We start from the raw sequence: 12,485 nt of genomic DNA, 5'->3' as shown, positions 1-12,485 counted from the left end.
AGCATGCAAAGATATGCAGGAATGCGCAGGAATAAAATAGTACATGGCTGATTAGGGCTTGATAGGAAGACAGCAATATATATATATATTATTGTTGGCATACTTGTGTAGTTGTATACATTCAGGGTAATACAGTCACTGTACATGCAACAAATGTTTTAGTTCATTAAACACCCATCTTACACAGTTATATTACAGTCAAGGGAACGTTTTCACTACTGAATAATTGCTGGCAATACTGCGTGGCAATACGTTCAATTGTTATTCACATGTTGTCCATCCACACTGATGGAAACTGAAAGAATAAATTAGAAGTAGCTGTGGTGAGCTGGCTTTTTTATTGCTAATTTGAAAAATCAATTGTCCTGTCTATAATTATAATGTGCTATGGGACATAACACTTTTTGCAACATGTGTGACCATGGTTCAGGGTGGTTTGAAAATCAATGTGGCTCAGCCAGATAAGTTTCTCACGAGTGAAGATTAAAATCCTCAGGAGGACGCCCTGGGGGGCCGAGACTTGTCACTTGGGAATAGCAACACCTGGCCTCAAAAATAGCACAGAACATGGGTGTGCTTTACATCATGGGCTTTTAATCTGAGCAGGTGTGTGGCAATATCACAAATTCCTAGAAGTCTAGAAACAAAGCTTTAATGGCCATGCTTGCAAAAGCTTATAATATAACGCCTTACTTTTAAACCAATATAATTGGTATAAAATGCAAGAAAGGTAGCACACACAAAGTGTTGTAATGAAATGCTGATCACTGAAAGAAGACTTCAAAGTAGAAAAAACAAGTGGCACCCTCAGGCCTTCTGCAATATCAAATATAAACTCGATCGATCCCATATTAGAAAGAGCATATTTTCCTATTAAGTCATGTATACGGTTATCTACAGTTAAGTATTGCTTACTTTCATCCAGTAAACATGCTTTGGTGTGAACTTATTACGGGAACATCCTGTTTTCTGGACTGCTAAACCTCAGCATTTAAAAACGTCCAAAAACGCAACTGCCAGTACATCATGATCAGATCATGTTTAATGCACTACACTCCAGACCTCAAACTTCAACATGTTGTTTATTAATATTTAAATTAATAAACTGTCTCCATTACATCTTTATCCAAGTGATTCTTCAAATCACAAGATGTTCATTTTCTCATTGCTCCTAGCATCAAGAAAGAGGTGAAAGACATCACTGGTTTCCCACAAATATCGCCATCTGTTAAACCAATCTCTCTTAGGAGTGACTCTAACACTGTCACGCTGAAGAGCAGTGCAGCCTTTTCTCCAATCCTCCCCTACACACTGATATATACCCCTTCCAACAGGAACACATTGAGGGTTTCCACTCGGTTGCTGAACATTTACTCATGTTGTCGGCTATCTGTGTGAGTGTGTGTGCAGTTTTCCTTTCATCTTTCTTCTCTCGCAAACTCCGGTCTGACTGCTCTCGGCCAAGCAGTAGATTTGGTTCTGCCTTTGTGTGAGTGTGTGTAGGCGGGCACCATTCAAGTCCCATCCCCAACATACTGTAGCGCTTTTAACTGGCAGTGGATAGCTGAGAGCTGGAATATGCTGTTGTGCTTAACAAAGATTGTGGATTACCTGATTTCCTAGAGTGGAAAGACGTCGAAGAGCTAACTCTGCAAGGTCAACGCGAGGAGCAGCAATATGTGTGTGACAAAGGACACTTCCTACTTTACCTATACAGACTAAAGGAGTAGTGAGGATAAAACCTATTTGACAAAATACAAATCATGTCCTTTAAAACTGAATCAATGTTCAGCCATGTTATTTTTTGAAACTGTATGGACATACAGGCTACATGTGTGTTTGGGGTTACAAGGCAATGCATTACCGTGTTTACTTAGTAACTAACCCAACACATGACAGTCACAAAACTATCTGACGTTGCACATCCAGTACATTTGGCTCAACACTAGAACTGCCAAGGGGGTCATTTTCACCCCTGTATTTTGAAATATGTGTAACTGTTAATCTAAAACGCACACATTACTTTTCTTAAAATCTGTATCATCGAGTGAATTTTGGGGGGTGGGGAATGAAGAGAACAAAGAATATATGAGCAGTTATACCTAGAACTGCCAAAACGCGCACCATTTATTGATTTATTATAAAATGAATCTGAACTTTTGTATTTGCTATGATTAGAAACTGAAGCAATTTAAAAAAGAACCACATTTACTGCATTTTAAATCGTTTTTTTGTATTAAGTCCTACTTAGTAAATAAGAAAATTATGAAAACTAACAAATTAAATGTTTAAAAAAAAAAATGACATCTCTGCAAGTCGACGCTGTTGAGTTAGGGGGTTTTACAGTAAGTGTAATGGAATGTTGGCGGTTTTAGTGTTAAAATAGGGATTATTTGTCATGAGTAAATGTATATGAAAACGTAAAACATATTGTTATTAAACTACATATGCTGTAGCTCATGTGTCCTATGTGAATGTTCAGTTGTTAATGTATGTCCACATGGTAAATAACATTACAAATGCACTACATTAAAACCAAACCATGATGTTCTACTCAATCAACCTGACATCACCATTCACCAACTGTTTAAAATGGTGACTGTAATAGAGGAGAACATATATTTCTGTCAAAAATTATCAATAATGCAGTTTAGTTATATGTGAATATTATTGTGCAGGAGACAGGCTTGCTGAAAGTGTATGTGATGAGCTAGGTCATGTTGATCAGAACTATTTAAAAGGAAAATGAAAACGCCAGAGTGATACTGAATGCTTCCTTAGAGCTTGCAGGTTGGATGACACAATGACCCCATCAAGAATGAGAAGAGAAACAAAAATGGCAGTAAAAGCATTCAAGGAGTCCACCCAGGACTGCCCCTTTGGCTATTGTCCCACATAAAAGCCCATGGGTAAGACTTCATCGTTGCAAGAGGTGTTTTTGTGTGTCCATCCAACTGTGTCTATGTGTCTCTGCTCATCTGTATGCTCCGTCACACACATGCCAACACTCACACAAACATGCCAAGAACACCACCATCATCACTGTCACAGATGGCCAGCAGAAGTCGTGTACTCTGGAGATGCAGAGGACTCACCTGAAGATCCTCTCTGGCGCCTGCTCCCCTGTAACTAGGTCATAGCCCTTCTCCAGGTCAGCGTACGGCCAAGGACTGAGAACACAGATAATTGAGTGCCAAGTCAAATATTAAAATATGAACGAAAGATCTAGATAAGTAATATGTCAGTGTAAAAAAGGATGGTTTTGTTGTATTCAAAAATAAATTATTCAACATAATGTATATAATACAATATACAAATAACCAAGGTCAAAATCAACATTTCTTGATCAACATGTCGTTTTTCATATGGATACGATAACAGCTGATACTCTTACAAAAGTGCTAATATATATTTGACATGTGACTGGACTGGATCCAGCAGATGACAGGTGGAGTTAAAAACAATGTGGGACCTTTTAAGCAAATCGTTGACTGGCAAGCCAGCTAATTGTCAAACAATGTCAGAGTCAGCGAGGACTCATTTGACTTACTTGTATATCCCTATATCAAGATATACTGTGTTTATTTTGTGTTATTATCCATTAATCAGTCTATTTTTATGTTTTCCTTCCCTGCTGTTTTGTTTCAATACACACTTTGACTTCCATCCTCCTTCTTTCTGTATGTCTTCTTCAAATTCTCCTTCCTCAAGTTAAGAGACCGTTTGCATGTTTTAGCCCATTACCTGCAAATTGCTTATATTTCACAATAGTGGTGACCATGTTTGAAAGCATACAGTACAGTACACTATAAGATTGATTGTCTACCTTGGTTTCCATCCATTTAACTGTAATACTCTGGGGATCAACTTGCCCAGAATTGAAACTTGCTCCAAAGAGCTAATCCATCACGGCGAACAATTCACCCTAATTTCATGTAAAGTTAATATTGTGAGCTAATGCAGCTAGGACTGTGCAATCAGCCTTAAGGTCATCGAAGTACAAGTGAGTTTTTAGATACGAGTGGACAGAGAAGACGGGACTTACCCTTCGTTTCGACCCCAGTCGCTGCGAACACAGAGGTGTTTATGGACAGGATCAGGAGAATAACCCTCATGACAGCTGCATTCTCCTGCGACACAAAGAACAAGAAGGGGCACAGTGGCGGATATTTATTCATCTCAGTTGCAGAATAAATTACCATGTAAGTGACCCTGCCCTGCTCATTCATTAGAGGTCTATCAAATAAGCAGTTGCCATGCTACCTCATTTCCCAGCTGCATTTCTTCAGCGTACACAACTGGAGAAGATTAACAGTGACACCAGCTGGGCTATTTCCTGAAAGATGTACGAAACAGTAGAAGTAATTCTCTTGAATTGATCGTCAAGCCATTAGGAATCATTTGCACAGTTCCATGATTGGATAATTAATGGACCTGCGTCTAAATGCTTTTAGCACTATGACTGTATAATGTGCTAATATATGTATAATATGTTGTCATGTGTGAAGACTGAACAAAAAAGCGTTGAAGTAAGCACTCAAATAAACACTGCAAATAAATAAACAGTCATAAACATTTGCTTATTTGCACACTGCAGTGGCTCAGTCAGTAGGGGCTTGGACTGGGAGCTGTAGGGTTGCCGGTTCAAGTCCCCGACCAGACCTAAATATGGAGTGTGGACTGCTACTTGGAGAGGTCCCAGTTCACCTCCTGCCCTGCTGTGGTGCCCTTGAGCAAGGCACCGGACATCCCCCTTCCCCCCTCACTCCCATTGCTCCCCGGGCGCTGTACAATAGCTGCCCACTGCTCCTAGTACCAGTACCAGGCTGGGTTAAAAGCAGAGAACAAATGTCACTGTGCTCTGTGTGCTCTGCATGTGTGACCATTAAAGAGGGTTTCATCCCTCCCAATTCTTCTTCTTCTTCTTCTCTTCTTCATACTGGTAGTCCCTTGGAGTGTCATATATGCTGCTGGCTAGAATCTGACAAAAAGAGACTTGGTTTATGTTTGCTTGCGGTATCCCTTGAGAATGTATCATCCCCACTGAGGCATTTTTGTCCTTGAGCGTTTTTTGTCTCGATACAAGATCTGCGCTCAGCCCTGCTTAGTTGACCGGACAACTCCCAGTGCAACAAGCAGGGACACTCAGACGCAGCTTTGTTTCCGTACAGGAGGAGGAAGAGGACTCTCTTGGATGCTGATTCACTTGGATTGGATATCAACAGTGCAATGTGCAGTGTGTGTGTGTGTGTGTGTGTGTGACAACGCATTGAAAGATTGACGTTAAAACAATGCTTCAAGAGCAAACATTCAAAAATGTGATGAATGTGCACCCCATTATAGTTTTGTTTATTATTTTTGCTGAATCTTGATCTTTTCTGAACACTGAAAACATAAAACTGTGTCCACTGATCCTCAAATAAACGTATATTGTCCAGCCAAAGTACATTGAAATCATTAAACAAACCATATGTATTGGGTTTATGTTATGTTGTTCAGTTCAACTGGTTTAATGTACAGGTATGGTTATGAAATATTCAGAATACACATCATGTATAATGTAAAGTGTATGAATGCATTTTTTAAATCTTAAGTCATTGGCAGCTCAACCAACTTTTTCTATTAGCGGTGTTCCCAAAATAAATGTCACTGAATGTTTTCTGTTGACCGATATGGAGGCATAAGACTGGAAAAATATGTAACGGCCACCAAGGCAGCACTATTCACATTTTATCACCTACTATTTAATAATTTACTGGCCGAGTTTATAGGCTTAAGAGTGATTCACCACCAGGATTCAGTCACAGAGAAATAACAAACGTGTTTTTATTTGCTTGCAGTTATTTCATCTGCCCTTTCTAAATGAGAAGCACAAGCTCTTGAAATGGCTCCACTTTAAGATGAAAACACAACTTCAAATTAAAATATCTGTTTTCGATAGAAGATGAATGATGAGCACAGATCAAATGACGCAAGCTCCATCCATGATGATAATATATTTTCATCTTTTTATCAAAGAACTTGCATGTTCTTTCGGTGCATAACATAATTCATCTTGAGCATTTTAGACTCACACCATTTTATGGTATAGTAAACCATGCAATGGTTTAATTAGTTTTCTTAGAAATGCCTCTACTGAAGGATGACAGTGTTTGTTAGAAAACAAAGTAGTGAGCCATTATTGTTTTAAAAAAAAGCTTGTTAAGGTAATGCGCCCTTAATCTTCATGGTTACAACTAACCCCACTGTCTTTAGGTTAGGAAACCACAGCAGTCACAGGTGAAGAAAGCAACTTTCTCTCTGGGTTTGAAACTGGAAATAAACAGCCATGTCACATTTTAAACACTGACATTTTGCCGACCCATCCATCAACCGCTACCTCCATTATCTGCATAATGTGTGGCTCTATCAATGTCACTTTACCTTCTTTGCTCCCTTCAAAGAGAGATATAACTCCTACAGCAGCTAGAGGGCTTTGTCACTTGTATGTAACTATATACAGTTTTTTAGGGCATTTACTGAAACGACTGATGTTGTCTCCTTTGATTTCATACTCCCAGGCACAAAAACATGTATTCTGTTCATGTTTCAAAAACACATAAGCACACACACCTCCATTTCCAACTGCTACTTTTTCCATACACATTTAACCTAGTTAAAGTTAATTCTGCCTGACTGCTAGAGGCTCTGCTTAATAAAATCCATCTTGCACATGTGCAGTCAGATCAGATGTTACCAGCTTGATTCTGGAGAGGTAGGAAGGAAAGTTTCTCTGTCGTTTTATTTTCCCTTTCTGGTCTGCCACAGGCTGGAATCGGCATTCTTAGTTATGGTTATTCTAACAAAAGTGCCCCAACTTGTATGTCTTTCTTACATATGCCATGGAAAAAGATTTACATAACAATCTCAGATTCTACGGTGAAAATGCCGGACTGCACCTCTTATTAATTGGAGAGAGGAAATAGGAGCATGCTGCGTGCAGGAGCACCGCTAACAAGTGACTGTGCCTCCTGTTGTACATCTAATTAGGAGATGGACAACATGTTTCCTACAGACCAAAAGACAAGCTAATCAGTACCTAAATTACCTGTGTCCTTGCTGAACTGCTGGCAAGAGTAATGCTACACCCTGCATTTGGTCTGCATTGCATCCCAATGATGCCTCGAACTAAAAACACATATTTTTTACATTTGTTTTCATATTTATGAGTAAAAAACGGAATAAAATGTTAGGATGTAACACTGCATGTTTTCTCTCCTTCTGAAACCCTGGTTCAGTTTCAAAACTGTGCCTGCAAATATATATAAAAGGTTTCAGCTTTTCACAACAACAAAATATGATAGACATAGAATACAATAATGACAAAGTTTGCATGTACAGTATACCCCCCCCCCCCAAAAAAAAAGAAACTGCAGTGGAAATGTTCCTTATAGCTCAGTTGGATGGATTTTGATGTATTATTACTGCAAACACTAGAGTCGGTTGATAAGTGATGAGTGCATATTCCTGAAAACATTTATAAATATGTTCACCTTGATTTGCGTCTAATGTAAGTGTTTCAAATGTAAACAATTGGATCCTTACATAACTGAATGAAACAGCTACGTGATAATTGTGAAGCCTTTGAACTGGGATCTTTAATTTTAGCTTCGATCAAAAGCATTATAAACGTATCCTCTTCTGTTCTTTCTTTGATGATGCGGTGGTGTCAAACGGTCAACATATGTACACAAAATCAAAAATATATATCAGGATAATATTATTCCAATGCAAATGTGCCCTCAAAATAATAGTGATATACATGCATTTATCACCTGAGTTAGAAAAAGGTTAATCTTCATGCTATTTATTTGAGTCAGTCCACACAGTGGATTTAACAACACCGGCAACTGTATTGCATTCAGAGAGTAATCACACTAACTTAAGCGTGGATGATTGGTTTTAATATGCAGCTCAGGATAAGTGTAAATCCACATGTGTGTAGCCTGCAGGCTGCAGAGGGAGACGCTCACTCAAGTCCTTCCCACCTTTTCTCAGGCGAGGTGCACCAGCGCGGAAGCAGACGCACAGTGTAATCTGAGGCACACCTTGCAAGTAATCAGCGGAATGTGTCTTTCCTTTATGCAAATGCCTTTACGGGAGGATCAAGCAATTAACAGGAAGAGATATGGCTGGTTGATTACACATTGAATGGATTGGATTAACTGACCTTTAGACAACTCACAAGAATCCTTTTTCAGTGGCAGTTTATCTCCTTCTGAAACCCTGGTTCAGATCCACTGCAGGCATATTAAAATGAAGGTTGTGGTTGAGGAGTGAACATTTAACTGACTGGCTATTCTTTAGGAAGCTTAGTGGCAGCAGACACAACGTGAATGTACCAGAAAGAATGAATTAGTTAATAAAGAAAACTGCCTCTTACAGATCAAGCGAGTAGTAAAAACCCAAGGAGGAGATATAGAGTTGGGGCTGTATGGTCATTACACTTGAACTTCACTGAGCTTCTAATGCACTATGGCAACTGCACTCAAGTTTACATTTACTGTGTGCACTTGGCTGGAGTTAAGTTGTGATTGAGACATGAGCCATATCAGTGCCATACATCTGCTATGTTATGACTTTGGAACATAATGTGTTGGCTTATTGACATATTTTCTGTGAGGGTTTATATCCTTCCATGTATTTATTTTTAGAATATCTTAGTAATCTATTTTATGTCTACAATTGAATAAATGATGCATACTTGTTTAAGATGAGGATATGATGGCAGCATATGTCTATCTTAGATGGAGTTGCTACATTTAGAATTGCGTTATTTTATTTATTAAAGTGGAGAAGCAAAGAGGCGTTCACTGTGGTTTCAATGTTAGAGGGCCAAGTGCAGCAGAAAACATTACGGAGAGATGATCATCGAAGGGACACAAATGGTACACATGTCTCTAGAGACATATGCATTAAAGGGACTATGGCCCTATAAACGACTTGAACTCAATACAATGTGGACCGGTGACTCATCCTAACCTGAAAGACTCACTTGAAAAAGCATTATTTATGGATGCAATGAAAAGCACAAATGATATGAGCTCCATTCACTAAACGTACCTCAACGTTAAACACAAGTTGAAGGACAGCCTTCATTGATAACAGTGAGTGAGGGCACCTTTGAAGGGTATGTCATAGTGAAATAAATGGTGTTCTCGTTCTTGCCCATTAAGTTATGTAGGTTCAGCCCATTTATGTTCACAGTTTTAATCAGTCTTACACTTAAAGAGACACAAATATGAAATAAGTCGATGCATCATTGATATGTTACACTGTTGTTGGATTGTTAGTTCATTTGATTAAAGTCAAGACCTTGATTTCAACACAAATGTGTACTCAATAACAGCTACAACGCTAAATCTTCCTACAGTAACGACCAGAAGCTGTGTCCCTAAATGGCTATATTTAGATGGTTACATGTTGTAGGGTCACTGATCAAGCCTGCATAAAGAGCTGATACAAAGGTTATTGCTCCTCAAGGAGCCATACCAATAAAAGCTTTAAAGCTGCAGGGGGATTTAAAGATAGACAACAACCCACTCGGAAGGGGCAGATCGTTTGGTGTAGGACAAGTCCAACAGCACATGTTTATCAGAGCAGTTCTAAAAACATCTGGTCAGTATGCTTTTACTGCTTCCTCAGACATCCACAAGCTCACAGCTCCAAGTACAAAGAGAGGAGAGTTAGCCCATGCTGGGATGAGAAGGCTCTCTGTTCACTGCTGGATTTCTCAATCAGACCCAAATAAAGATAGGTCACGCTCAATAATAATGTATCAATGTTGAGGAAACAGTAAAAAGAAGATACAATTCATTGCTTGATTGCAAATAAATAGCATTACTGACAGTACATACATTTATTTGAAAGGTTTATGTTGTTATGTATATTAAATATCTGACACATTCAACCATGTTATGGACTAACTAAAACATCTATCAAATTTGGACTTGCAGACATTGACAACAAAAGGAGAAACCAGACCAATACATTGTTCTGTTTTACAAAACATTGCACTGTCTTTAGCATCACAGGACGTGGAAATAAAACATAACGTTCCATTGCAAGAGTAAATGACTAACACTAGTTCTGAAGTCTGTTACCTCTTTCACACGCGTGATTAAAAAAAAGTGTTGGACAAATGTAAAAGTATTATGTGTGTTATGCACTGATTTGCAGATACGATAGCATCAACGTTGTAATTTCCATCAATACCACAGCTTTAGGGGTAAACATAACAACCCTTCAAGAGGGAAAATAGCTTATTACGGTCATCAATGGCAACATTTACAAAACACCTATTGTATACAAATCCAGCAAACAATGTTGAGGACATTTTAGCTCTCCTTGTGCTGCAAAATGTTTTACATCTAGATGGAGTTGGAGACTTGATCAGTTCTGTATATTATACATATATATCCTTTATTTAACCAGGTAACAGACTCATTGAGATTCAAATCTCTTTTCCACATGCTTGCCCCAGACTCCTGTGTGATTAGTTATTGTAAAGTTCTCTCTGTGTGTGTTACCTATACACCTCTTCTGCAGTTTGTTGCCTTTGGAAAATGTCTAGAATCTGTTTTTTTTTCATAAAATTCACGAAAATAAATACTATACTGTGGCATGCAGGGAGCCTTTACAGTGATGCCAAAAGTTAGGGCTGACTGATTAGACCATGGTGTTGGCCTAATTTACAGCTAATCTCCTATGATTGGATATAGCGATTTGATGACAACAATTATCCAACTGTGCGCACCCAGGCAATTTCCTGGTGCATTCAACTCAGGTTTCTACACAACCATCCTTCTGGTCTGAATAAAGAGCCACAAATGTAAAACAGTTCAAATGGCAATCACTTGAGAACAACAAATAATTTATCGTCAATTGTATAACTTACCTCATGGTAAAAATGACATGTTTCTTTATAATAATTTCAAGTGTCTCACTGTGGCCACGAGGAGGATCTTTGCATTTCATGTTCCATAGTACATGAACAAAAAAGTTATTTTTGTCCTGCTGCACATGTAAGCTTGTTGAAAAAAATCCAGGATAAACCATTGTGATTTTAAGACATTGGCTGGATTGTGCTTTTTATAGAGCGTGTGCGCATTAAAATACTTTCATTTAATTCAATTATCAAGCAGGTATATATGTTAACACACCAGCAGTTTAATTTCTAATTAGGTGAGGTTGGAGGAGCCAGAAATACATAATTTCAAAGGAAAACAAAGACAGCTAAGGCGGTCCCGGTATCTTTGTGAGGTTAGTTATCATGATAGATAGAACGCAGTGTTTCCCTTACCATTGTCTTGGAGCGGTGCTGCGCCCCGCCAACGGAGCCCCGCGCCCCCCCTGAAATTCAAGGTGTTTAAAAAAAAAAAGAAATCTATATCCCTATATCACTGGTGGTATAGTTTTGTTTTTTATTTATGGTTGCATTATATTTCCAACCAGTACACAGGGACACTTCATGACATGTTCAGTCAGTATGTGGCTGTACTGACATTTTCAGTTGTTACAAAGATGTCCCGTGGTCCAATTCTAGTCAGCCAGATGCCATGCAGCTATCAGGCAATAGAAACAGTTGCAGTCTGCCAGTTATCTACTAACCTACATGCTAGCAGCGAGTGAGGGGGTGAGGGGGGGAGGCAGGGAGGATTTATTTTCCAATCACAGGGATACTGTGACTGCTAGTCAACAGTGACAGTCAACCCTCATTACATTGAAGCAGGATGATTGAGACGTCATGAGATAACTTGCGGAAATGATACAGAGCAAAAAAATGAACGTTATATACGAGCATGTTTGGGCAATACTGATACATGCAATGTGTTGAAATGTCTAAATAAGTGGATTTAATGCTACTAAATGTAAAACTAAATGTAAGCCTAAATGTTAGTTTTAAAATAAATGACACAGTTGAAAACAGGGATACACACTGCCCACATAGTAAGCTACATAATAATTGACAAATTAAAATTGTCTGCACTTACTCACTTGCATGTTTTTGTAGTTTGTGTAAAACAACCTACAAGCAACACTAGGACATGTCACCATGTCCTTTTTCATTTTTAGAATGATGAAAACATCATGCCCACGGGAAGTAAGAGTGCTGACATTGCTGCAACACTTCCGTACCTCAGTGGATGAGGCTATATTTGTAAGATAGTGTTGTTGTGTTCTATTTCACTATCACCTGCAATATATATGTTTAGTTTTTTGGAAAATAACTTAAAATGTCCATCATAAGTCTTAATTTATTTTGCGATTTCCTTTTAAACCTCCGAACTTAATAATGTATGTGCAGTATGGATGTACAACACACATGGTACAAGTATCTTTGTGGAACCACTAGGGACATAGTGTCATATCTTTGTTTTGACTATCTTACAAAGGGTAAACTAGACAGCAATGTTGTGGCAATTCAACAACATAGTTAGTTGTCA

General features: G+C 38.6%; 1 protein-coding gene across 1 annotated transcript in view; it reads right to left on the bottom strand.

The window, feature by feature from the left end:
- LOC117455880 (astrotactin-2-like) overlaps window positions 1–12,485 on the bottom strand; it is a 337,211-nt gene that overhangs the window by 150,308 nt on the left and 174,418 nt on the right. Inside the window, exons 8-9 of the mRNA XM_034095512.1 lie at window positions 4,046–4,130; window positions 3,096–3,170 (exon numbers count right to left, since the gene is read on the bottom strand). Of these exons, the coding sequence (XP_033951403.1) occupies window positions 3,096–3,170; window positions 4,046–4,130 (160 nt within the window). The remainder of the gene's footprint in view (window positions 1–3,095; window positions 3,171–4,045; window positions 4,131–12,485) is intronic.

This window comes from Pseudochaenichthys georgianus, chromosome 12 (assembly GCF_902827115.2).
Source record: "Pseudochaenichthys georgianus chromosome 12, fPseGeo1.2, whole genome shotgun sequence".
NCBI lineage: Eukaryota > Metazoa > Chordata > Actinopteri > Perciformes > Channichthyidae > Pseudochaenichthys > Pseudochaenichthys georgianus.
This window is presented reverse-complemented; position numbering and strand designations above follow the sequence as displayed.